This window comes from Alexandromys fortis, unplaced genomic scaffold (genome assembly GCF_014885135.2).
Source record: "Alexandromys fortis isolate MF-2015 unplaced genomic scaffold, M_Fortis_MF-2015_v1.1 scaffold_51, whole genome shotgun sequence".
In the NCBI taxonomy this organism is placed as follows: Eukaryota; Metazoa; Chordata; class Mammalia; order Rodentia; family Cricetidae; genus Alexandromys; species Alexandromys fortis.
This window is the reverse complement of record NW_026067925.1, coordinates 3,787,685-3,815,200: the sequence shown is the minus strand read 5'-3', so window position 1 is coordinate 3,815,200 and position 27,516 is coordinate 3,787,685. Positions and strand designations below refer to the sequence as shown.

General features: G+C 42.2%; 1 protein-coding gene across 1 annotated transcript in view; it reads right to left on the bottom strand.

Annotated features, from left to right (window-relative positions):
• Nucleotides 1-21,354, bottom strand: part of Wdr64 (WD repeat domain 64) — a 92,542-nt gene extending 71,188 nt beyond the window's left edge. The window contains exons 1-4 of the mRNA XM_050142882.1: nucleotides 21,210-21,354; nucleotides 11,845-11,975; nucleotides 3,391-3,493; nucleotides 1,712-1,815 (exon numbers count right to left, since the gene is read on the bottom strand). Of these exons, the coding sequence (XP_049998839.1) occupies nucleotides 1,712-1,815; nucleotides 3,391-3,493; nucleotides 11,845-11,975; nucleotides 21,210-21,354 (483 nt within the window). The remainder of the gene's footprint in view (nucleotides 1-1,711; nucleotides 1,816-3,390; nucleotides 3,494-11,844; nucleotides 11,976-21,209) is intronic.
• Between the last annotated feature and the right edge of the window lie 6,162 nt (nucleotides 21,355-27,516).

Genomic DNA, 27,516 nt, shown 5'->3' with positions numbered 1-27,516 from the left:
CAAACTCACTGAGATCTGCCGGCCTCTGCTTCCCAAATGCTGGAATTAAAGGCATGCGCCACCAACACCCAGCTCATGCATGCTACTTGTATCTGCGTACTTGAAATCCAGTCTCAGGTGATCATGCCTCTCTGACGAGTGCCACACGCTTGCTGTCTCCAGTTACCTCTTTCCTTCCTTTCTTCCTTCTTTTCTTTCCTTCTGTTTTAGGGGCTTGTTACATTATTCTATAAGAAGCCAAGGTGACTTTCTGTGTGTTTGTGCGTTTCCATGTGCTCAACTATAAACTTCTCTGTAGCATTGCTTGTTTTGTTTGGGTGTCTGTGAAGCATCTCAGAGGAACAAACCTCACTTTCTCATAATCAAGGACTACTTTACAATGCCAATCATTTTCCTCCTCACTGTGTTTTATAGATCCCAACTTAGCCTGATTTTTGAAGAAATAAAAGGCCATTTTGAAGAGGGAATGAATGTTATTAGGGAGAAAGGAAAAGATGGAGAAGGGTTTTGTATAAAGAGGCCAGATATCTGAGATTTTTGTGGTTGTTTTTGGTTTTGGTTTTTCTTTTCAAGACAGGGTTTCTCTGGAGCTTAGGAGCCTGTCCTGTAACTAGCTCCTGTAGACTAGGCTGGCCTTGAACTCACAGAGATCCACCTACCTCTGCCTCCCAAGTGCTGGGATTAAAGGTGTGCACCGCACCGCCACTGCCTAACAGAGCTATTATTATTATTATTCTCCAGAATCTGCTGGGTGCTCACAGTGAAGCTAGCACAGTAGATGTTTTCATGCATTTAACCAGCACAATGATGTGGGGAGGAAAAGTCTGTTGTTCTGGATGAGATCTGGGGCTGGAGACATTAAATACCACACCTAGCACACCCAGCTATATCTCTAGAAGGCTGGACAGCAGCCACCATCTACACACCCAAAGCCACAGACTGACCACACACCCAAAGCCACAGACTCTGTCCACACACCCAAAGCCGCAGACTGACCACACATACAAAGCCCAGTACCCAGATGGCCCTTCCCGAACAATGTCATTGCCCTAGCTGTGATCTTCTGGAAAACTGCCCGAGTTGAGTGTTACCGAGGGACTAAAATTGATATTGGAAATGATGATTATTCCAAATACAGTTTTCTTGTATAAAAACGCTCATCGTTGTCTTCAGTTAGAAATAAACTTTGAATCTTTACTCTGTATTTAAGAGCAAGAGTGCATCTCTTGTTTTCACATTGAAGAATATGGGACATATTGCCATGCATTCTTTTGGAATATTCATGTTTCTACTTCATAATCAAATTTGATCTTCATATTGTCTGTTCTTCCTGATGTAAAGACACGAGACCCATGAATTCACTTATTCAACATCACAGAAAACCAGGGACACCTGAGGCATTTCTTCTACTTCAAGTCCACAGTCCTCCCAGCATCTTCTATTACCTAGCTGGCATGTGCTCAGGGTTTTATCTGGGAAATTATCCAGATTGACCCTATACACAGTGGACACCATGTGATTCACTGCGACCCTTTTGAGAAACAAGACCATACGCAGCTATCAAACCTCAGCAATCACCTCGGGACTCAGTGATCCCCGTAGTCTATTTTCTAAATAATACTGAAATGCTGTTGTGTTTTCTGAAGCATTTGGATAGTGCATAGAGAAGATGCAGGAAGAGAAAAGGGAAGGGGAAAAGCTTTCAAATTACCTGACTGTTAAAGACGGTTATCAATCCTTTCTGAGATGCTGTTATCAGTAAGTCCAGCTGTGGGACCTTCACAATGCATTTAATGACATCTCGTCTTCTACTACCTGTCAAAAGCACGTGATTAATGTCAAATTCCAGAGGTCCTAAAATTCAATCGTTATTGGTCTAAAACAAGAAAAAGAAAAAAAGAAGGCAGCCAGCATTTTACAACAAGCCCCAAGTTACTTAAAACATAGAATAAGGCCATAAAAATCCTGCGACTACTGCTTGATTTTCTATTATCCTTAGAGATGTAATATAAAATATAGAACATTTTAGCTAAATGTGGTGCGTGAACTTCCAAACTACTTGCAGCTCCACATCCCGACATCCACCCACACACCCCTCAGAGCATGCATGCCCCCCCCCACACACCACTATGGGCACATTTCACAGAGAATGGGTTTTCTAACCATCATGTGCAATCATTCTCCCTTGAGGCTTTCGGCATGTCTTAGCCGTCTCTTCTTTGAAGTGTCACCATCGCGGTCTACACAGACTAAAATCCTAACACCATCTCAGGCTTTCCATTAGAAAAGAAGCAAACTGCTTTGATGCTATTTTAAGACTTCTAAAAACATCTTTTAAGTTCAGTAAAACAACAGGAGGTACTTTGATGCTACCCTGCCCACCCACAGTCCGAAGGACAAAGCTGTATGCATAATACTTTTCAGGGTGAGTTAACTTTTGTTTCTTTGGATTTTAGTTTGGCCTGTACACCAGCTTGGCCCTGAACTCATGGCTTTCCTCTTGTCCCGAGGGCTGCAATTACAGGTGTGTGCCACCACGGTCTGTTTGTGGTGATGGAATTTTTATCTCTGTAAACACTTAAAGAATGGACATGAGTAGAGTCTATACTCTAGCTAGTAGGAGTACTCATAAGAGAAAATCTTCACTTTTCTTCACTGCAGGATCCCCAACATTCAGACCCACACCATAGATACCATCCCAACTGAGCCGCATCCCCACATTGCACGTTGCGATGCATTTGTTAAAGGAACACCCGACTCTGCCTCGAGAGCTCCCTTCATTCCAGAAAGTGGAATATAATACCGCTGAGAGACAGAAAGAGCCTCTAGGCTTTATCTTGCCCACTGACCCTCTCCCACCCTGGGCAAACAAACAGGGAGGAAAACCCAAAGTGCAGAGGGATGCAAGTGCCCAAGTCCCAGGGTCAAATTTTAAAACAACAACAACAACAAATGACATCTGGAAACTGGAGAGGTCCTAAGATGTCCCTTACTGGCTCAAACTCGCTTTCAAAGAAACTGTCTACAGAAGACTCAGGGACAGCAAGTTGGGAGGAACTCTTCAAGAATATTGCAAAGACACGCGATCCCACCTGGTGAGCCTGGAACACGTGCTAATATAGAGACTTCCTTGGAGACCTGAGCCTCTCTCTATACAGGCTGACTTCCTTCCACCCTCACCTTCGCTAGTGTCTTTCAGAGTGAGGGTGACCTTCCAGTTTCAACAGCAGATAGTGTCTCTGGAAACTGAACCCAAACTGCTACTTCTGAGGAACTGAGTTGAGTGCGTGAAATGAAAGGTGACTCTTCAGAAAGAGTATGTTCCCGGAGCTCAGTTGTGAGAAAAATAGTAAAATTCACACTGACTTAGAAAGGAAATGTACAAGTCACCTGAAATCACAATTCGCTGTTTCTTGGACACAAGGAAAACCAAATTTTCTTCATCCATCTGCGAAGTCAGAGAATCTTCCTCGGTGGAGAAATAGCCAAAGATCTAAAATCCCAAACAAAGGAAACATGAGCAGTCGCTCAGAACTGGCTGTCACGTGCCAACTCTGCATCGGCTGAATTCAAAGTCTAATTGAGAATAAAATGGACCTGGTTTTCTGATGTCAGAGACGGCAGTGCCCTGGAAATAAGGGACACTCTGACATTCAACACTTTTCACTGAGGAGGAGTGATTTCCAGAGAGGCACTGACATCTTTTCTGTGGAGCAACCACGCACCAAATTGGCGCCCTGGTCAGAACGAATGATCAATTACCATCTTGACCTTGTTTGAAAATGAAGTCAATCTTCATGAGACAGGGCCTCAACTATGCACATTCACCATGAATGACTGTTCCTAACCATCATCTATCGATCTTCTTGAGTCAGGTTTTTCATCCTGGCAGAGGTAAGCTTCAGAATATAAAAGATTTCAGTTTTCTTTCTTTGATTAGCTGCCCACTTTTCAGGTGTTGAGCAAAAATTGGCTACCTTGCTATAAGATGATAGTCTCAGTATAAAAATTGACCTTTTTGAACAAATTATCAAATTGTGAAATTTTCAAAATCAGAGGCATTTGGAAAACATCAGCAGCTGTGAGCCAGGCACAGTGACACAAACCTGTAACTTCGGGTATCGAGAGGTTGAGGTAAGGTGTTTGAGACCAGGTTGAAGCCAGCCTCGCCTGGACAACACTTATTTTAAACCAGGTCCTATGTGTACAATAACCTCCAACGGTTTACACACAGCCATTCACCCTGACCCTTTGTTCCTGCAGAATCATTGTGGAGATGGAGACAGGGTGTCTGATCAGTGAGAAGAGGTGTGTGAAGAAGTACGGGGGCAAGGCACCCCTGCAAGGCAGAATCACACAATTCAGGACTTGGAAATTAGTTTCAGTCTTCATTCTACTGTGAGCTAGTCACATGATCTCAAGCCATTGTCTGTTCTCTGTATCTGAGGTTTGCCCATCTAGAAAATGATCATCAGGAATAGTTCCCCTTAAGCGAGGATGTGGATGATTCTCTTTCTTAGTAATTAGGAAGAGTATAATGTGCTTCGATTATACCAAGTGCCAGACAGGAGCTCAGTTGATGTCAACGTGTGAGGAATGAAATGTTAAGTTTCCAGGAACAGTATAGGAAATAGAACTCAGGTTCCTTTGTGTCCTTGCCAGCTAAAAAGTCATTCACTAAATACCGTTGTTGTCTGAGCGTTCAGTCATGTACTTTGTCATACCTATCCTTTAGAGCCATGTGGATGTACACACTACATCGACTCCCCCATACTTACCGATTTTGACAAGATATGAAAATAGAAATATGACCAGTTGAAAAGAAGGAGGGGCTTAGGGAAAGTGGGAGGAGACAGGAAACAGTAAAGGAAGGGTGAATATGACCCAAATACAAATGTGAGCAGTGTCATAATGAAAGCCACCATCCTGTGTTATGAATACGTGCTAATAAAATTTTAAAACAGGAGATTGATTTTGCTACTTTTGCTTATAACAAACACTTTATCACATTGCTTAACAACTTCTCGAGGAAACCAAGAGCATCAAATCATTGAAAATTATTCAAGAAAAATTTTAGATAAAAACAGTTAAGCTTCAGAAGAGGTGGCAAATCTCATTTCATGGAGAAAAATCTTATGATCAAAGAGAAACATCTCTTGTCATCTTATGATAAACAGTAGCCTCAAGGATCTCTAGTTTCTTTTTTTGAAAATTGCACATCTCCAACTAGAAACTGTAACACGATTTGAGCGCATTGCCGGCCTGAGTACTTTATACCTATCAAGTATATTATCACCAACAGCATTAATATTCTTTTAACAATGCAACTTCCAGAGATTCCCATGCTTTCAGCAATTCCAAAAAAAAATTTGATTACTTAAGGAGCATATGTTCAGTGTAGAACATATGGGGGAAATGAAGAGCAGGTAGAGCAAATAAAAACTTGTGTCAGCTTATTTTTAATCTGCTCTAGAACATTCTTTTAACATTTTGAAGTTAACAAATATAATCTTAACTTTATAATGATTCTCTTTAAATTTATCTTGGAGGGCATGATTGGTATCCCATGTGGTGTGTGTATTGTGACTCAGGTCTGAATTCGCTCACAGTGTGCACCGAAAAATCTCATTATACGCTCCTCTCTTGGTTTCCTTTCCGGTTGCTGTGATAAAACATTCCGACACAGCAATGGAAGAGAGAAGGGGCTTGTTCTGTCTAACGTCTCCAGCAGTGTGGAGTCTACAATGGTGAGGAAGACCTGGCAGCAAGCAGGGTTGGCGTGGCGGTAAGAGCAGGAAGCCAGCTGGTCACCTTGCACCCAAACTTAGAAGGGCGGCGACTAAACAAGAAGCCGGGCTAGGCTAAAAACCACAAGACTCCCCACCCCTTCAGTGACTCCCTTCCTCCCAGAAGTCCACAAGCATCCAAACAGTCCCACCATGTGGGGTTCAAGTGTTCAAACACCCGAGCCTACGGAAGGCATTTCATATATAAACTACAAAAAGCTGCCTGCTAGCAACACAGCCTTCTCACTGATTGGCTTTGTAAGTGTAAGGCAATCATGGCATTCAGATTTCTTTACACTTATTTTTTCTCATTATATATTGCAGGGTCAGACCTAGATTATGTTTTCATTAGCTCTAAGATTTCACTAGCCTAATAATGTAAAATTCTCCAAGTACCCTTGCATCGAAACCTCAGAAAAGGAAATTGCAATTTTTTTTGTGGCATTGCTGTGATGAAAAGATTTATATTTTGGAATCAGATTTGTGCACTTTTGCCTGACTTTTGAAGAATGAATCCAACTCATGTGGCCTGATCAATGACTATTAACTCATAAGACACTTTATAAAAACCAGGCAATCGATATTGAAACGAAGTGAGTCTTCATCAGTTAAAATTGACTTTCCATTTTACAGACGACAGACCTGAAGCCCAGAAAGATTGGGTTGCAGGACTCGAAATAGCAACGCCCTTCTCACACGGTTGGTGAGAAAATGGTCGTGCAATGAAGGCGGAGCAGCCTGCACAGACTCCCTGAGCCTCAGCCGTCTTCCGCATGCGCAAAGCGCATTAGAGGCTGATCACGACCTGGTTTGCAGGAGCCCGGAAGATGGGAAACGACAATGGCATCTGAAATTGGTAGACAGAGACCAATTTCTGTGTGGCTTTAGATAAGTTGGTTACCATTCTGGGTTTCTCTGTTCTCAGCCTCACTATAGCAATAACGTGGTTTTCTACAATAAAAAGAAAAGATTTTTATGGATGTAAGAGGATTATGTAAGACTAGAAGGAGCAGATGCCAGAGAATGAGACTCAAACTCCTCCTTTCCACAACTGAAAAAAAAAATGCAGATTTACTTTACAATCATACTCCATTATATTCAAAGCTTTCCAGTTTCTCTGGGGCTCCATGCACACACCTCTACCACTGGGCACAGTCTCAGCATTCAGCACGTACAGAACATCACAGTCCTGGGGCCCTTCACAGTATGTGATTTGAAGCTTGCATTACTAAGACAGCAGTTTAGGCTGGTAAAATTGCAAAACAAATGCTTAATGCTAATATATAAAAAAGGATGCCCTTGAAATTTAATAAATCTGTTGATAGTCTTTAGGTATATAGTTCCAGAGACCTAGGGAGGTGAGAGTGGATATGGGGGGAACTGGGGGAAGGGTAAATATGGTCAAACTACATTTCATACAATTTTCAAAGAATTAATAAAAATATTATAATATATAAAAAAGGCGCTACCCCCAAATACAAATTAAAAACCCAACTTTGATAGCCAGCAATAGTTCATTCTGTTCTTATTTTGACACTTTCTGTGATGTACAATAGAAATATAATATAAGCCATATATAATGTTAAATCTTATGGTATCTACATAAAACATAGAACAAAAATAAATCAACTTTACTAGTGTATTTTATTTAACTCAGCATGTTGAAAACGTAACTTCAACATATAATCACTATTAAAAGTCATTGTGAAATGCTTTGCATTTTTTATACAATGCTTTTGAAATCCATATGTATTTTATACATACAATACAGCTCGACTCAGACAAATCACACTTCCAACATTTGACAGCCCCGTGTGGCAAAGGTCTAGAGCATCTAAGAATTCACACCCCGGATGCTATCTTCCCTGTCAGAGCTTTTGTGCAGTTTTATTATACAGTATGTTCACTGAGGATGAGCCCAGTGTTTCCCATTCTTCTTCCGGATGTCCTGATGTAGGTGCATGGTTGCATCTGAACCATTCAGGCAGAGATTATATGCACACCTCGGCCCCCCTGTGCTCAGTGGACTGGGTCTCTTATCCTTGGTAATACAGAAAAAGTGCTTTGAGGTTTCATTCAATGCACCCTGAGTCCAGTTCACTCTAATGCTAGCAACGGCAACAACAATGCATAGTGGGCTAGAAAAACACAGGGCATCACCGCACAAAATTCAGTTAACCAAGCTGGAAATCTTTACCAAAAAGCTATACCTAGAATTCCAAGGCATCTTGGAAACTTGGCCCCAAGCACAGGATGAAAATGTCAGCAGTGGGCCCCTGCTATGTCATTTTCAGAAAAAAAAAAAAAAAGAGAGTTAGAGAGGGGAGGAGAGAGAGGAGAAGGAGTGGAGAGGGGAACTTGACAAACAGAATTCTTCACCTTTGATACTTGAGTCTTATGGTGTGCTTGTACTCCTTCCCACGTCTATTTTCTGGTAGATAACGTATTCTCTTACACTCACTAGGCATATCCTTGGCTGTATGCAACCAAGGATAGCTATGAATGCGGCCCTACCCCAAATTGTAAACTCACTTCTAACAAAAGAATTTTTGTCATTTTTATAACTCCATTGTATGGTAAGATTTACGGATGACAGCGTTGTCTCTAAATGTCAAAAGGTTGGACATGTCTGAACTGTCTCCGTTGGAAGCATGATGTTCAAGTATGTTCTGGAGACAGAAACTCGGTTCTAGTGCTTGCCCCATGGGCTCTTAACTCACTGAGCCATCCCGTCACCCCTTATATTTCTATTGGCCAGCACGGCATGTCAACATAGAAAAAGAACAAATTGATCCTGACCATTAAGGATAGGTTTTTACCTGCAAACAACAGAAACAACAAGAGACCTTTTGTTGTTGAGCAACAGTTGAGCAAAGAACTAAGTTAAAATCCTGTTTCAGTTCTTAAAAGAGAAAATGAAAATTGAACATATTTTGGGAATTTACCAAGTGGCAGAATCTTTGCTTTAGCATGTAGTTTTGTAGGTGGTATTCATGAGCAGTCTGTGGGAAAGGTTCCCAATTTGCACAAGGTCTTTTGTGAATTTTGTCAAAGCTTTTATGAGATTTGTTACTCGGTTATTAAGGATAGATACAAACCTTCTCATTAGAGTTTTGAATGTCTTAATGTAGCTGTCTGGTTTTGCCTAAGCCTTCAATGTAGGGTTGAGTATCTGAACCCGGGCTCAACCTCTATTAGAAAGCCAGGAGTATTTACAAGAATGAGAAAAAAAGAAGAGACACTGAATCTTAGTTACTGGAGTGTTGGGGTGTTGTTTTTTTAGGCAGAAAGGGTGTAAACCCGTCAAGAACTTGGAACTTAGACTCATTCTTTCCCAGAGGGTCTCCAATGAGACCACAGCCTAGCTAACCGCTGACTGCGGCTTTATGAGACTTCGAATGACAATTTCCCAGGACCATTTCCCAGACTCCTTGTCAGTGGAAACTGTGATAGAATGTATGCTTTCTTAAGTTACTAAATGTGCAGTCATTTGTTCTAGGCACATAAGGGGGAAAAAAAAGAAAACTAAAAAACAGGCTCCTTTATCAGTTAATTCCCTTGACTTTTTACTGTTTCATAATTCTTTTAAAAGTAGGGGCAGTTGCTGGATTTTTATCAATTGTCTTCCTTATTTTTATTTTACTTAAGTCTTAAAGATCTGGAGGCAGCAACCTTCTGAAAGAGGGCCAGGGAGTAACCAGTGAGCTTCCCAGACCACTGGCTGGCTGTCAAGGCTGTTCCTGCTAGTGTGTCTCAGAACACCTGTGGAGTGTGCACAGATGACTGGACCTTGCTGTGCCCAGTGAGCTGGTTATAAAATCTGCTTGTGTCCCCTGTGGCCTTGGGTTTTAGTTTGCTGTCCTCTGCTAAGATTATAGCATGGATTTTTTTTCCCTTAAATCATTAAAAGGAATCTGTGGCTTTTCTAATATTGAACCATCCCCATTTTCCTACGCAGAAATTTTTTTAGTGTACTCCTGGAAATCACTTTTAAATGTTATTTAAAACTTTAGCATTTCTGTTCATAAATAATATTTGCCTCTTGTTTTCTTTGTTCAACTCTGTTATTTTAGCTTCATAAAACGGTCTGGATAGCTGTTCAATTTTTAGCATATTAGTAAGATATTCATAGGAATAATATTCTCTTAAGGGTTATAGCAGCTTTTTTAAAGTTTTTTTTCTAAGGTAATTAGTAATTTTTTCTTTGACTGGTTTTAAGATTTGGGCTGTCTTGTATTATGAGTTTCAAATTTTTATTTCACTGGGTTATTAATCTTTTAAAATAAAACATATAGTCAATTTTGTGGTGGTCTATATGTAGTTAAACATAAGACGGACCTTCTGTAGTCTGGCATGCATCGAAATTCCATCTACACATGTCTGTCTGATTGCTGCAACTGCCTGGGCAGTAGAGGAGATAGTCTACACAGACACTGCGCTCCACCCTTCAGCTATCAGACTGTTGAAACAACTGGGCGTGAAGGAAGAAATTTCCCAGGAATCCTATTCTGGGGAATGGGAAAAGCTGGATCCCTGGTGCCGTCCAGAGATACTTGTCTCCCAGGAGGAGATGTCACAACTGTAACAATTGTTGGTTCACCACAGGACGGACTGGGCCTTGGACAATGACCAGTCTGTGATAGGTTGGACCATACTTTGACCAGAACCGGTTCATCATAAGGCCCTCTTACCTTCCATATAGACTTGAACTTCATATCAGTATCCCCAAACTCAGACTTGGGGGGGGTCACTGGACCCCTTTATTCCTCTTTTCAAAGTGGCCACTGTGAATAAACCTCCTTTCTTTGATTTTCATGCTTGATTGTCTCTTTAACTGACATGTTGGGGTGGGCTGCCAACCATAGCTTCTTAGGGCTACTAGAAGCCAGGTTTGGATGCCAACAACTGGCAATATTGTTAATATGGGAAAGTCAGATACTCGAAACCATCATATTTTCTCTCATCTATGATTTCTACTCTTTCCTGAGAGTGAGCCAGAAGTTTTGGTTCCTTGCGTGTTTGTAATTTTTGCGTCACTATCCTGCCAATCAGAAAACATTTCAAGAACTGATAGAAAAGATCAACTAAACTAACCTCATCCCTTATGCCGATGACTTGCACACACTGAAAATGCACACTTACAACTGACAGTGCTGAAAAGAACTGTTTCATTGTCAAGTGCAGCAAAAGTACCTAAAGTCTTGATTGATGTCAAATGGCACTGACCGTTCAAACTTCTAGATTCATGTAAAAGTTGCAGAAGCTACTCGCTAAGACCAAGCATGGTAGTGCAAGCCTTTAATCTCAGCACTTGGGAGGCAGAGGCAGGAAACTATGAGTTCGAGGCCACCCTGGAGCTATATAGTGAGACCCTGTCTAAAAAAGAGAGAAAAAAACCAGGCGGTGGTGGAGCACGCCTTTAATCCCAGCACTCGGGAGGCAGAGGCAGGCGGATCTCTGTGAGTTCGAGACCAGCCTGGTCTACAAGAGCTAGTTCCAGGACAGGCTCCAAAACCACAGAGAAACCCTGTCTCAAAAAACCAANTGCAGAAGAGGAAAAGAGAAAAGAGCTAAAGATGCTTACAGAGAAGCTAGAATACCAGTGTTTTCATCTTTAGAAGAAAGTCTATTGGAAAACTCAAATTCAGAGATCCACACCTGCCACTGCCTCCCAAGTGCTAGGATTAAAGGCGTGTACTGCCACCAGCTAGCATATTGTGTTTCTTCTTCTTTTTTTTTTAATATATTTTTATTATCTATACAATATTCTGTCTGTGTGTATGTCTGCAGGCCAGAAGAGGGCACCAGACCTCATTACAGACGGTTGTGAGCCACCATGTGGTTGCCAGGAATTGAATTCAGGACCTTTGGAAGAACAGGCAATGCTCTTAACCACTGAGCCATCTCTCCAGCCCATAGCTAAGTCTTAAAATGGCCGTAGATACAGTAATATTCTGTGTATACGCTTGTATGCTTAGCTTCGGTGGGAGTAACACTTTTAATCGCTCGTTCTGAACAAAGTAAAATAAGGCCTGGGTTTCGAATGATGTGCAAGTACCTCACACCAGTCAAAGGTCGCATCGGGGTTGTTGCAGATTTTCCTGTAAAAACATTTCACATCTTGATTCTTCACTTCAGGCCCGAAGATCTGCTGCACTGTGGCGTAAAACTTGTCGTAGTCGATTGCATCTGCAGCGGGAAAGGCAGAGGGGACATTTCCGTCACATTCCGAGGTCAGATTGCCACAATTCGTGCACACTTCCACCCTGGGCTCTCAATCTCTGCTTAAAAGACAACTGTAAGGCTACCTTAAAGAGCTTGTCTTTGGGAAAATAATATTATTGAGTCAAAATAGATCATTTTTTTTAATTTTGGCGTTCAGGATTCTGTTCTGTTTCAGCTATTTTAGAAGTCCTGTGCATGAATACCAAGATAGGAAGATCGCTTTTTCCTGCTGTGAGCGCATTTACCAGTTGGGATTGATTTAGGATTTATCTTAGATTTGTACACAGAGCAATGATTGGTTATCTGACACTCTGTAAATACACACAATCAGACAGACACACACGTCTGCATGCACACACACATACACATACGCCATTACTTGAATCTTGAATTTTGCTCAGCTTATTTATGCATTTGAGTGGGATTACTAAGTCTTAAGTCAAGAAAAAGTTAAAGAAAAGGTTTCCTCAGACCGTATAGACAAAATCCTATTATTTATTATTTAACTAACAAAAATATGCTAACTACTGAGTAATATTCTAGTTTAATTATGTGTCAGCACTTAGCTAGACATTGGATATAAAATGGAAAATTATATAGACAACGTTTAGTGACATTTCCAGAACAACAACAACAAAAAGAAAGACCTGCTTTGAACACTTTCTAAGACTCATTAGAACTTCCATTGTTGTAGAGAGTTGGAATGCTGCAAGGCCCAAAGCCAAATTAACTTGGCCCAGGTCTGCTTGCAGTCGCTTTGTTCTCATTAGAAAATCCTTTTTCAAAGTATGAACAGAAATGAACAGAACCTCTACTGATTCCAAAGTTAAGAACATCAGCAGGTGACCTCTGAAGGCCACAGCAGAGGCTGACCACTTTGTGGTAACCACCTACCTGATGTTCCCACCGGTATATCTGAAAGATAGGTTTGCTTATGACCCTCTTGCTCCTTAACTATAAACCTTCATGAAACTCTTATGTGGAAACATGGTGTTTGGAATAACCCATTTTTTTTTCTCCACAGGTCATTTGACTTTAGAGTAAACAATTTCTTATTCCCTTTAATATGAGAGATTACCCTAGAGATGCAGGGATGGTTCAGCATATGTAAAATAATAGATGCAGTAAATCATTTAAATGTACTTAAAGACAAAAGTGGCGTGATCCTCTCAATAGATGCTTAGAAAGCCTTTGAAAAGCCAGCATGCCTTCACAGTAACAGCCCTGGAGGGAACATACTTCAACATAAAATGCTGTATGTGACAAACCTACAGCCAACATTGTCGTAACTGGAGAAAAAGTTTAATCAATCCCACTAAAATTAGGAATGAGAGAGGGCTGGCTGTCCACTGTCTCCACTCTTTTTCAATATAGTGAGCACTAGCTTGAGAAATAAAAGCAAGAGAGAGAAATTAGGGGGATATAAATAGGAACACAGGTGGTTAAATTGTGCTTATTTGCAAGTGATATGATATTATACATAAGAGATCCCTAGATCACTAGAAAGCACTTTTTAAAGTGGCAGAATACAAAATCAACTTACAAAAATCAGTAAAAAAAAAAAAAAAAATCTTCCTATAAGCCAATAGTGAACACGCTCAGAAAGAGATCACAGAAACGCTCCCAGCTGCAAAAGCCTCCAGAACTCTCTAGGAGTGAACTTATTAGATTTTCAGCCTCCAAAGAAAGTGACTGAAGAAGACACCGGAAGTTGAAAGGACCTCCCAAGCTCATGGTTTGATAGACTTAATGATCATCCTACCAAAATCAGTGTACAGATCCAATACAATCCCAATAAAAATCACAACAGCATTCTACACCGAAATAGAATCCTTAAATTCATATGGAGGTGCCAAAGACCTGGACAGACAAAGCAATTCTGAAGTGTATGGCATGAATTTTCATACCAGAGTTCAAGCTATATTACAGGGCTATGGTAACACAAAGAGCATAGTACTGGCATCAATATAGGTATGTACATTAATGGAAGAAAATAAAAGATCCAAGCATGAGTACATGCAATTGTAACTCTCTGATACTTTACAAAAATGTCAAAAATAAATATTGGGAGAAGCATCTTCATAGAGCTGGACTGGGGAAAGTGGATGTCCTCAAGTAGAAGAATGTAAGTAGACCCACATGCATCACCTTGCACAAAACTAACTTCAGATGGATCAAATACCTAAACATGAAGCTAGACACACTAAAACTGCTAGAAGAAAACATTGGCCCTACCCTATGGGGTTCAGGTGAAAGAAGGGGTTTTACGAATAAAACTCCATTTGCTCAGGAATAAGGGCCAACAATAACAAACGGAACTTTCATAAAATCAAAACTCATCTGACTGCACAAGGAGTCTACAGAATGGGACAGAATTTTGTCAGCTATGCATCTGACAGAGAATTAATATCCAAAATATACAAAGAATCAAGTGAACAGATGGCCCTATAGATCTGCACAGACAATTCTCAAAAGAGGAAATAAAAACTACTAAGAAATATTTTTTAAAGTGTTCAACATTTATAGCAATCACAGAAATGAAAATGTAAAACTGCTTTGACATTTCAGCTCACTGCAGTCAGAACAGCTAAGATCAAGAAAACAACTGACAACAAAGGCTGGTGAAGATCTGGGCAAAGGGGAAACCTCATTCACTGTTGATGGGACTGCAAACCGGTGAAGCCACTATGGAAATCCATGTGGGGAAGTCCAAATGAATAAATAGAAGACATCCACTCTAAGACCCAGCTATACCACTCCTCGGCATATACACAAAGGACTCAACGTGTACTCCAGAGTTACTTTCTCAGCCATGTTGGCTGCCTCTCTGTTACCCAGAGCTAAGAAATACAACCAAAATGTATTACAGCTGACCAGCGGATAAAGTAGGTGTAGTACACATGTGTGCACATGTGTGCGCAATGGAATTCTATTCAGCTGTAAAGGACAATGAAATAGTGAAATTTGTAGGTAAATGGATACAGTTGGAAAATATCCTGAATGAAGTGACTCAATCCGGGAATACAAATGCTTCATGTTCTCTCTTATGTGTGGATTCCAGTTCCAAATTTGAGCATACAACCCGAAGTATCCAAAGAAGACAGTAAAGCAGGAAGGAACCTCTGTAGACGGGGGAGAAGCAGCTCTAGAAATGGGATAGTAGGAAAAATGAAAGGTGGCTTTAAAATTGGCAGGGGCAGGGGAATAGAGAAGGAGAGAGAATAATAATAAAGATGTTTGAAAAATCTACCAGACAACACTATCTTATAAACTTATTTAATCATATATGTGTGCATATGTGTGTGAACTTTTTATTTATTTAAAGGAGTGATAATACTCATTTAAATACCCTCAATAGCCATGCACTATTTATCGAAACCCTGGTGCCTGATATGGGAAACCTCCTGTGCTGTTTGTCTGAAGAATACTAGTGTCTCCCAAAACATTAAAAATAAAAAACTACTGCTGAAGACACCACACTCTTTGGACACAGGACTTGGGAGAACTGAGCTGAAACTGACCTGGAAGCCTTCTCTGGCTCTCACAGTATCATAAGGTGTTACATCAGCTGTCAAGGGAGAGGAGCAACCAGTAGTTCAACTCAGCTGTAGAGCCTGTGCACCACCATTGGTGAACTGGACCAGCAAGATAGCCTCAATGGTACCTCAATAGTGAAACAACTACCTTGGGGGTGACCAACACATTCAACACACACACACACACACACACACACACACACACACACATCCAGTTGGCAATATCCAAAACATTATTGTCACAGTCAAGGATGAGTGTGTGACCAGCAACTAGTGGGTGGAGGCCAAGGAAGCTAACAAACACATCACAAAGTGCAGGGCTTCCCCATGGGCCTCGTACACAAGAATTATTTAGTCCAGAAGTCAATAACATCATGGTTGAGAAGCCTTGATGTAAAAGTGACATTCTGTTCCAGGGTTCAAAACTCAGCAAATGTTGACTCATCTACCCAATTTAGAACAACTAGGAAGAAAGTATTAGTCCTGCGGAAAATAAAAACATCCAAATGTTTAAGTAGTTATTTTATCAGTTTTAAGAAATTATTTATATATTTTACATCCCAGCCAGAATTTGCCCTCCCTCCTCTTTTCCAAGGCCCTTCCTCTCTGATTCCACCCCACAATCTACTCTTCATTTCTTTTTAGGAAAGGGCAGGTGTCCTATGGGTATCAACAAAACATGGCATAGCAAGCTGTATTGAGGCTAGGCAAGGTGACTCAGTGTGAGGAGGAGGGTCTCACAAGCCTAGTAAAAGAGTAAAAGAGTCACAAGTAAAAGTCAGAGACAGTCCCTGTTCCTGCTGTTAGGAGTCCCACAAGAGGACCAAGCTGCACAACTGTAACATACATGCATAGTGTCTAAGTCAGTCCCAGGCAAGCTTCCTGGTGGTTGATTCAGTCTCTGTGAGCCCCTATGAATCTGGCCAGGTTAATTACCTGAGATTTCTTGTGGTGTCTTTGATCCCTTTGGTTCCTATGATCTTTTCTCTCCCTCTTCTGGAGGATTCCCTGAACTCTGCCTAATGTCTGGCTGTGGGTCTGCGTCTGTTTCCATCAGTTGCTGGATGAAGCCTCTCTGATGACAATTGGGTTAGGCAACAGAAGACTCTTAAATGGCCAAGAAACACTTAAGGGGATGTTCAGCACCAGGAAAATGCAAGTCAAAATGATGCCGAGGTTCCATTTTCCACCTCTCAGAATGGCTAAAATCAAAAGTACAAGAAACAGATGGAGAGGATGTGGGGCAAGGGAAATATTCTTTCATTGTTGGTACGAAAGAAAACTTGTACAGCCACTTGGAAGTCAGTGTGGCAGTTTTTCAGAAAACTGGGAATCAACCTACCACAAGACCCAGCAATACCACTCTTGGGCATATCCCCCAAAGATGCTCAATCATAGACAAGTTCACTTGCTCAACTATGTTTATAGCAGCTTTATCTGTAATAGCCAGAACCTGGAAACAGCCTAGATGTCCCTCAACCAGAGAATGGGTAAAGATAATGTGGTACATTACACAATGGAGCATTACTCAGCTGTTAAAAACAAGGACGCCAGGAAATTTGAAGGCAAATGGATGAAACTAGGGGAAAAAAGCATCCTAATGAGGTAACCCAGACTGAGAAAGACAAGCATGGTATGTATTCACTCATAAGTCGATATTAGCTGTAAAATAAAGGGCAACTATGCTTCCATCCACAAACCCAGAGAGAATAGGTAACAAGGAAGGTTGATGGGGCGATGCCTTGGTCCTCCTGGAAAGGGGAAACAGAAGAAATTTCGTGAGTGGACTGAGGGCGGGTGGGGATGGGAACATGAGCGATCAGTCTGGGGGAAAAGAGGGGAGAGCACTGGAAGAACTACTGGAAAGTAGGGGCACTTAGGGGTCAGGTAAAAACCTAGCACAAGGGAATCTCCCAGGAATCTGCAAGGACGATCCCAGTTAAGATTCCCAGCAGTAAGTAGATACCTAGCCCGAACTGGCCATCTCCTGTAAGCACATTAAAAATACATGTACCATGTTAATTGCACTTGAATGGAGGGAGGCATATAGGTGGGACTTGGTCATGGGTGATCTGAACTCTATTAGGAGAGATCTCATTGGAGAGATCTAAGAGTAATGTAACCAGGGCAAATCTCCGTTGTCTACTTAGCCTCCCTTGGAGACAGACACCTCTCCACTGCAACCTTCTTAGCTCTGTTCCCACTGTAAGGAATTAACCCCCATCTTCCAGTGTCTATTAATCAATACAAACCTATTTGGATAGTATTAGCAGCTTGGTGCAAGTTAAGAGTTCCACCTTTTCGATCTCCTCAACCCTTAGACCTTGTCCCTCAGACACAGAAGACCATTTGTCTAGGAGATTAGTTTCTATCTAATCGTAAGAACTCCCCAGGAAGAAACACTTTGCACTACAGATCTGGGGTTGTAAGCTTTTGGATGAAAACAAGGCTAACATGTTTGTTTAACGCGTGTTTAAGGGGCACCTCCTGGCACCAGGCTCTGAGCTGGCCTTACCTTTGCAAAACCTTCCAAACATTTACAGGCCAATGGTCAAGGAGTGAGTACATATCAATGTCAGCAGGCTAAATAAAGCAGGCAGATTCCCAGAGACAGCAATAAATGCAGTCAGAATGCTGAGATGGCTTTGCATGGGGAACTCTGGGAGTGTTTGCAAAAGAGCTAACATTCCATTTTCTTGAAAAATTGAAGGCAAGAGGGACCGGAGAGCTGTTCAAATAGGGAGGATGGCATATATAATGCTAGTCACTGAAAGTACAGCAAAAGAGACAATTGGATAACTGTTAATGTACATCACAGCTCTTATACCAAAGGGAATCAAAGCTTATTTTGAGCCAGGTACGAGTGACCATAGCTTGGGAACAGATTCAGGTTGACCTGAATAGAGTGTTCCAATGTGGAAGTGGGTAGCTTTCTTATTCACAGAAAAAAAGAAAGTCTTTTTTTTTTTTTTTTTCTGATACATCGGTGGGAATATCAAAGGAGGCAAAGCTCTGCTGCAGGCTCAGATGCTATCTGCGGACATTCTTAGCTTTGGGTTTGGTGGCAGTCGGTGCTCTGCTAATATGATCCAAAGGTTTTGTGTCATAGATGAAAGGATGCTAATTCAGAGATGGGTGGTCATGAACTTCTAATTCGTCAACCAGCCTTGTGGAATTTTTTTTTAAATACCTTTTTTTTTTTTAAATACCTTTTTAATTGCCTTTTTTTTTTGAGAAGTTCAGTTCAGAGATGAGAATGTCTCTCACTTGCTACAGTTTCAGTTCACAAAGTAAATAAATGAACAATTTTTTAAAACTATGACATATGCAGAAATGCTGAAAAGTATCCAACAGGATTGAAGGTGCGGGAAGCTGACACAGGAAAGGTAGGTTGAAGCAAGACTGCACAGCAAGTCAACATGTATGGATTTTACAGAGGGGTTAGTAAACCAGGAATATTACAGGCCCATTTGTTTTTATTTTTAAAGGAAAAGGCTCTCTGTATAAAAATACAGGAAGGGCTAACTCTTTGGCAGGAGGACTTACAGTAGGTGTACTAACCTGAGAGAGTTATCACGACACAAAGATACGAAGATTCACAGCTTAGGAGACGAGGCAGTCAGCATTCGTACCACAAGACTTGGGCCAGAATGCTAGGTTTATTCAGGAAAGAGAAAAGCAGAATGAGAAACGTACAAAATCAGAAGAGACTGGCAGGGAGACACAGAGGAGAAGGAGAAGGTGCTTCTCAACACAGAGGTAGAGACCAGGGTCAATGCAGTGGGATAGTGGCATTTGCTGCAAAGGCGAAACAAAGCCAGACATGGTGGTGCATGCCTGGAATTCCAACACTGAGTTCTGGGCTAGCCTGGGCTATACAGCGAAAGCGGTTTCTTAAAAAAAAAAGAAGAGAAAGAAAAGAAACCCTGAATTTAGCAGCCATATTAGGTACTGGATATATTTTCAGCAAGGTTGGAGTAGATGAAAAAAGAGGTAAAGACTCTGGGCGAAATTTAGCAGAAAAACAAAGAAGAGTCACGGAGTGATAGCTTAAGGGAAGAGACAGCCAAGGACACGATGCCAGGCTTTATTTTTAGAATCAAAGGACAAAGTCAGTGGGAAGGGAGATTTTTGAGATTGTTGCAGCAAACTGATAGTGCTGGAGAGGAGGGAGGGTGGGTGCTGCTTTGGGGAGGATGGGCTAGAGGGAAAGGGAAGTGAGCGAATTCCAGGCTTCGTACCTGACTTTCTCCTGTGATGGGAAACTTGGCTGAGAGGAGCAGAAATCCCATCAAGGCTTCAGAAACACAGTGAGAGTTTGGAGAATCGATTACAGGAGGAGGAAAAACAAGCTGACTTGGGGGAAACAAAAGCTTTGTTGAGCAGTTTAAGAGGGTTCAGCCAAGATCAGAGATCTGGAGAACATCCCGAAACATCTGAGCCCTCCAGATATTTAAAAGACTTGGGCAGGGACTCCTCTCTGCCTCCCAAACAAAGCAGACTCATCTGTTCATATTGTCATGCACACAGCAAATGAACTTGTGCTTATTCAACTGTCCTGCAGATTAGGAAATACTGTTCTAGCAATACCTGTTTGAGTCTGAGCACTTAGGTTGAAAGTTTCACTTACATAGGACTGTACAGCCCAGCACTTAGAAGCTGCCTAGGTTGTAGCTGGTATATGGAATCTTCTCGTTTTATGAAAACATCTAGACTTTATTCTGTTGGATTTATTTCACTGCTATGTAGCTGTATCTTCATATCTGTCTTTAACACTCCTGAACTACACACTCCACTGCTGCCCTTGGCTACGGCACACTTTCAACTTCACTCTTCTCAAACTCCTGGAAGACACTCCATCCTCCATATTCCTTTTCTGTGAGCACAGTCCAATCATTCCTGCCTACAGAGCGGCCCAGGTGGGGAGACAGGAAACTTTTTCTATTTCTAGGAGAGTTCTTATGGTTTCACGATGCTCTCAGTAAAGAGGTGGGAGGGTGGCTACCTTGGTTTAGACATATATCCCCCAAAGACTCATTTGCACTAAAAGCTTGGTCAGCCTATGTTAACAGTTTTGGGGAGTGAAGGGACCTTTGGAAGGCAGGGCCAGTGGGAGGGGGTTAAGGTTATTGGGCACATGCCTTTGAAGGAGCTATTGGGACCATGGCCTCTTCCTGTCTTTTCCAGATGCTGGAAGGTGAACAGCTTGCATCACGTGGGTCCATCATGATGTACTCTTACCATAGGCCCCACAACAGTGGCCACCCGACCACGTATGGGAAGCTCCAAAATACCTTTTTCTTCTTGAGTTGATAATTTAGGGCATTTTATTACAGTGCTAGGAAACCGGGTAAGACAGACATAGAGGGCATCCTACGTGGTCACTGTGCTATACAGAGTTTCAGGTCAGCCAGTGACTGATTGTAGTGTCTGCAGAAGAACCCAATAACGTCATTTAGTCCACCTCTCTATATTACAGATAGATAGAAAAGGCTTCCTCATGTCCAGCTAGGTATGTGACAGACAGAGAAAGAACTCAGGTCCTCTGCCCCCATTCAGTGTCTTAGCTTTTAAACTAGACTGCCTCTCTCTGATGACCTAAAGCACCTCCCAGTTCTAATCAGCATCTCCAGCTGAACCTCCCTATCGTCACCCATCTTACCTTCCTTTGGGATAAACAAGCCTGCTCTTTCTTCTTTTTTTTGGGCTGTTGTCTGTTCAACCAATTTATTGAACTCAACCAAGGATGCTTTGAAGTTGTTAATCTGCAGTGTGAGGTTGAACTCCTTGTCATTTGTGGTATCCATATGGACATTCGGAATCTCTTCCTTCTGCATGGAAAGAAGGCTGCGACTTTGCCAACGTGCAAAAGCTTCTAGTTCTTAGAGCGTCTCTCGGCTGTCTCAACGTGTGCCCTAGGCCTCATTCCTTTGGTTTTAACTTCCCAGCCCAAGGGAATAAGGAGGAAGAGTTGTCCCTAGGATATCAGCAGAAGGAAAGCTGAGGCCTGCTGCATTTCACAGAGACAGAGGCAGCATTAGTGAGGGGCTCTGACCTCATAATGTGGGCATTGCCCTTCATGTGGGTCTCATTATATCACAGTGTCTCTGTAAGCCCCACAGCAAACTGAAATCCACCTCCTGCAGGGTGTGCATTTGTTCATTGAGAAGATGCATGAGTAAAGATGAATGACTTTCCTTGGAGTGAATGTCTCCTCTCACTGCCGACCTCCTGTCTCCCCCATGGAACTAGGGATAGTAAAGTTGGCATTTGTTCCCACAACTCTCCTGGATACGGAAAGCCCAGCTTGTGAGAGTGAAAATGTATTTCATCACCTGTCTAATCTGGCACAAATAAAGATACTTTTAGAAGCTGTGGAAAATAAAAGTGTTTCTTTTCTCTTTATTCATTTACCTTGAATTAAAATACTGAAAGGAATCATGGATAAGGAAGGGGTTCTTGTGGGGGAGAGTTTTTCAAGAGGAGTCCACTGAAGGAGAAGAGGCCTTTCTGGTTGTCCTTTCCTTTGAGGCTAACATCTAATCTCACCAAGTCCGACTTACTTCTGACTCAAGTTTTACAGTCTCCAACTCTGTGTGTGTGTGCACATGCACACGCTTGCTGCTGAGGATGCGTGTGCACAAGGAGGCTTGAGGATGATACTGAAAATTTTCGTTAATCACTCTCCACTGCAGTAGAATATTAAGATGTCTTACATTTGTTTAGGCTATAGGACGGTTGCTTAATGATGCAAAAATGTGTTGGCATTCTTTTATGTTGCATTTGTTTAACTCTGTGAAGCGTGTCGCTTTGCCTGTCTAAAACACCTGATTGGGTCTAATAAACAGCTGGTAGGCTAATAACAATGGTAGGAAAGAGGCTAGGATAAGCTGGCAGGCAGAGAGAATAAATAGAGGGAGAAAAAGAGAGAAAAGAATTGAGGGAATGAGAAAAGGAATGAGGAAAAAAGGGATTAGCCACCCAGTCAGACTCAGAATAAGAAAGAAAGAAATACAGAAAAAGAGAAAGGTAAAACCCCAGAGGCAAAAGGGATTCAGTATAATTTAAGAAAAGCTGGCGAGAAACAAGCCAAGCTAAGGCTGGGCATTGATAAGAAAGAATAAGCTTCTGTGTGATTTCTTTGGGAACTGGGTGGTGGGCCCCTCAAAGAACAAAGAGCCAAAGTGTAAAAAACAATACTCCACCCCACTTTTTGCTATAGGTTCTCCCCTGGAACCTGGAGCTGTACTGGCTGTATTGGCCATGAAGCCCTAAGGATTCCTGACTCTACACGCCCAGCATCAGTATTGCAGGTGTTTATCAGGTCCTGTCTTTCCATGTGGGTGTTGCTGGGGCTCTCCATCCAGGTCTTCATGCATGTGCAGCAATGACTGCATCAACTGAGATAGCTCTCCAGCTTCTTATAAACGTTCCTTCTGTCTGCTCATCACCACCAGGGAACTTAGGGAAGTTCAGGTGGTACAGAGGAGGTCTCTGTTTCTTGGTAGACTACCTTTTAAATCATCTCATGAAATTCTGAGTTCAGGATTGAGGAAAGTGACATCGGGGGCACTTCTGTTTTGAGTACTAGGTGTCCATCCTTGGTATCCATCTCTGACTATGAGCTATTAGGGGAATAACTCTCTGTAAACATGTTACATAGAGACTTTTCTCACTGTCTTCTGTCTTCTTTTTCTTCTTTTAAAGCTCCCAAAATACTATTTGGCAACATGCAAGGATCTATCTTTCCTACATTCTTATTCATGGATTCTGACATTCACCCGCCCATTCATTTGGCGAGTATTTATAGAACACTTACTTTATGCTAGGGGTGTTTTAGGCAGTAATGATACCGTAGTGAGCAAAAGAGTGTCCTGAACTTACAGAGAAAACAGGCCCATATGAAGTATGCCAGAAAGTGGTACATGCTCTGAAGACAGAATAAAGGTGTGCAGTGGAGCCCACGGAAGAGAAATTATGCTAACAAAAAGATATTTGGCAGAATCCTGCAGGGGAGGTAGCAAGCCCTGGGGTTAAACGGCAAGAGGGAGTGCCAGCGAACCTTAGGAAGAATGTCCTGACATTAGTATGTGCTTGACATCCTCAAGAAACAACACAGACTCCAGCAGTAAATTGGTGTGAAGGAAGAGAAAGAGCCACATGGCCAGATCTAGTAAAATCACAGAGATTTTATAAAGACTTGAGCTTTTCCTCTGAGAGACACGGAAAGGTCATGAGCAGAACACTGACATGTTCTGACTTGTACATGAAAAGTATTCTTCAAGGAACTTTGTGAAAAATAAGCCAAGAAAGGGAAAGTGGGAGAAGCAGACAGACCAGTGAGTGGCAGGTTTTAATAATCCAAGCAAGAGATGGCAGAAGTTCACGAGGTGTGTGGATTATATTTAGGTTTCCTACAATCAAACTAAAATATTACAAATCTTCCAAAATGGTTGAAAATCAGAATGCTGCCAAGATTACTGGGGATATCAAGAAATTGTTGGTGGGAGTAGTTAAGAGTAGATACCTCTCTTCAACATCAAGCACCTCACAACTGCCTGTATTCCAGCTCCAGGGGATCCAACGCCACCTTCTGTCTTCCATTAGTACCTGCACACACATGAACATACACAAACAATGAACATATGTACACATATATGAATTTAAAAAATAAATATTTTTAAACTATTGTTCATTATATTAGATGCTATATTTTCTGTTGCATTGGTCTTGGTCCATTCCTGCTGCTACACTAAAATATGTCACACTGAGTAATTTACAAACATCAATGTTTCGTTTGTTATTGTTCTGACAGCTGGGAGCAACGTAAGGCTCCAGCAGAGTCAGTAGCTGGTAACTGCCCATTCCTCATATGGGGTCTTTTCTGTGCATTCTTACATAGTGGGGGGATGCTTGTTAAGATAAAACACCATGACCAGGAGCAACTTGGGAAGAAAAGGGTTTAATTCATCTTATACTTCCACACCACAGTTCATCACTGAAGGAAGTCAAGGCAGGAACTCAGCACAGGAACCTGGACACAGAATCCATGGAGGAACACTGCTTATTGGCTCGTTCTTTGTGTTTTGCTCAGCCTGCTCTCTTATATAACCCAGGATTGACCCCTTCCACATCCATCCCTAATAATAACAATAATAATAACAATGACAATGCCCACAGGCTTTCCTGCAGGCCAGTCTAGTGGAAGTATTTTTCTCAATGAATGTTCTTTGTTCCCAGAAGCCTCTAGCTTGTGTCAAGTAGAAAACAACAAAACCAAAACCAAAACAACTAACAAGGACGAGGGCAGGGTAGCAGCAGCTTGATTTACATCTCGGTCACCAGGGCCAAATCAGCTCCAGGAATAAGTCAATGAAGAACTTTCCTGAGGAAGAATGAGTGTTGGCATCTGATACGGGAGTTGTGTGTTGTGATTACCATTAATGAATAAAGAAACTGCTTTGGACCTATAGCAAGACAGAACTTAGGTAGGCAGGGAAAGTGAGGCTGAATGGTAGGAGAAAGAAGGGTGGAGTTAGGGAGAAGCCATGGAGCTGCCACTGGAGACAGCTGCTGTGAACTTTACCTGGTAAGCCACAGCCATGTGGTGATACACAGATTAATAGAAAAGGGTTAAATTAAAATGTAAGAGTTAGCCAATAAGAAGCTAGAGCTAATGGGCCAAGCAGTGCTTTAATTAAGAAAGTTTCAGTGTTGTTGTTGGTTCTGAGCAGCCAGGATGAACAAGTGGCCTCTTCCTATAGGCATCTATGCCTATGCCAAGGCTTGAATCCTTCACAGTGCACAGCTCTGATTGATCAGGCACTTCTAGGCTGGGCTGGATCACTTTGGAGATGTTCTACTGGGAAATACTGTGTGATTGATTTTGGGACCCATGTCCAAAGATTCCATAAGCTCCGATAATAGTGCCACCAGATAGGGACTAGGTATTAAAGCACACAATACTACAGGAAATTTTCATAAGGCAGATAAATTAGGAAAGAGAAAATATAGACACCTGATTTAGACAGCTCTGCATGCACGGGACATATGTGCCAAGGTGGGCTTGGGTGGGGCAAGTAGACTCCCACCTTATACATATGTCATGTTCATATAGTTCCATGTAGAGCTGTTTAAGTAAGGGCACTTCTCTCTTTCCTGTTTTCATCTATGGCATCTTGGCATCTGACATTTTATATATAAACCAATTTGATTATTATTGTCTTCTCTTCCAACAAAACTAGAAAGTGAGCTTTATGAGAAAAAGACTCTTTGTCAATGAATGGATGCTTTAGGGGAAAAAATCAGGAGTCTTTCCTTCCTTCCTTCCTTCCTTCCTTCCTTCCTTCCTTCCTTCCTTCCTTCCTTCAACTAGCAATGAAATCTCACTGTAGATGATGAAAACCTCCCCATGATGAAAACACAGCAGATAAAATGAAGTCGTTAAACAGTCCTCTAAATCTACAATATGACATTAAAAACGTTTTGCAGGGCAGATGAGTTGAAAGGTTTCATCATAGATGCTGACACCAGGTTAGAAGCCTTAAAGATAAGGTCAAGATTCCGAAGGCAGAGCACGCTGCCTCTTGGCTAGTGTTTACTGCAGTAGGGTATGGAGCCGTCTATCTGCGTAGCTCATTCTTGGAGATTTGGAGATGCACTGAAACTAACAGTGGGAGGGGCGAACACTCCTGAACATCAATTTAGCTTTCACGAACCAGTCATTAGTGCCCATGACAGCTCAGGACATCTTCCTCCTGTGAGGAGTTATCCGGGACTGCAGCCCTAAAGAAGTGTATCGCGTTCACAATCTATATTTGACTTGTACTATATTTTCATTGCTGCTGGGGAAAGGTCCAGTGGAAAATGTGTGCTGTTCTAAATATATCCTCTCTATACCTGCTAGATTTAGACTGAAGCCTCGGGGGCACTGCTCAAGAGGTCACCTCCAGTGAAGTGCTTCAGCTGGCTTGTGGATCAGGATAGCCCTACAGCAGAGCAGGACAGGAAGGGCTTGACTAGGGAGGTGTTATTTCCTTCCTTACCCTAGAGCTCTGAGAGTGGCAGGTGTCCCACCTCTTGTGATCTCAGCATATTGCTATAAACCCTGGAACATATCTTCCAGTTCTAAAGTAGTTAAGTCTCAGCCTGCTGGGTTTTTGTTTTTCTTCTTTTCTTTCTTTATCTTCCTTCCTTCCTTTTCTTTTTTTTTAATCTGTTTCCTTGTTTGTAAGATTATTTGACTAGCTTAGTTCTTTAGTTCTCTTTTTATTGGGTGTATGAGGTAGGGTGGTTGTTATTATAGCTTCTCAGGAAAAAGAGAAGCTTAACTGGGAGTATTTTATTCAGCACACTCAACAGAGTTAAGCGCAGGCGTTCATAAATATTTATGAATGAATGTGTGCAAGGGTGAATGACTGAACGGGTGAATGAATATGATGCTTTCGAGCCAATTGAGGGGAAATGGGCTGTGAGGACCCGCTGAGGGTAATTTACCTCCATAAAGGAATTTACTTCCCTCTCTTCTGAATCTTCTCCTCCGGCTTCCACCACAGCTTAGGCGTAAAAGATGCAGAGCCAGAGCTGACTGGACCCTGGGATTCGCCTACGCTGGGCGGGGACGCGCGTGGGAGGTGGGAAGGGAAAGGGGCGGACCTCCAGGACATCAGGGCGGGGCCACAATCCAGGGGGCGGAGTCAGAGGGGGCCAAGGGTGAGAGCCACGGGGCGGGGTACCAGGGGCGTTCGGGAGGGAGGAGCCAGGCCCACGCGGCAGAGACCAGCCTCAGGAGGCGGGCTCAAGAAGGTCACCGTGTGGGTGGGGCCACAAGCCATGAGGGCGTGGCTTCTAGGGCGGCCCAGTGGGTGGAACCGCAAACGCTCTCTGGTTGGGCTCTCAGGCCTCACGCGGGAGGGCGGAGCTTCACGCGGAGGGGGCGGAGCGTTATCCCCGGAAGGCGGGGCCTCGGG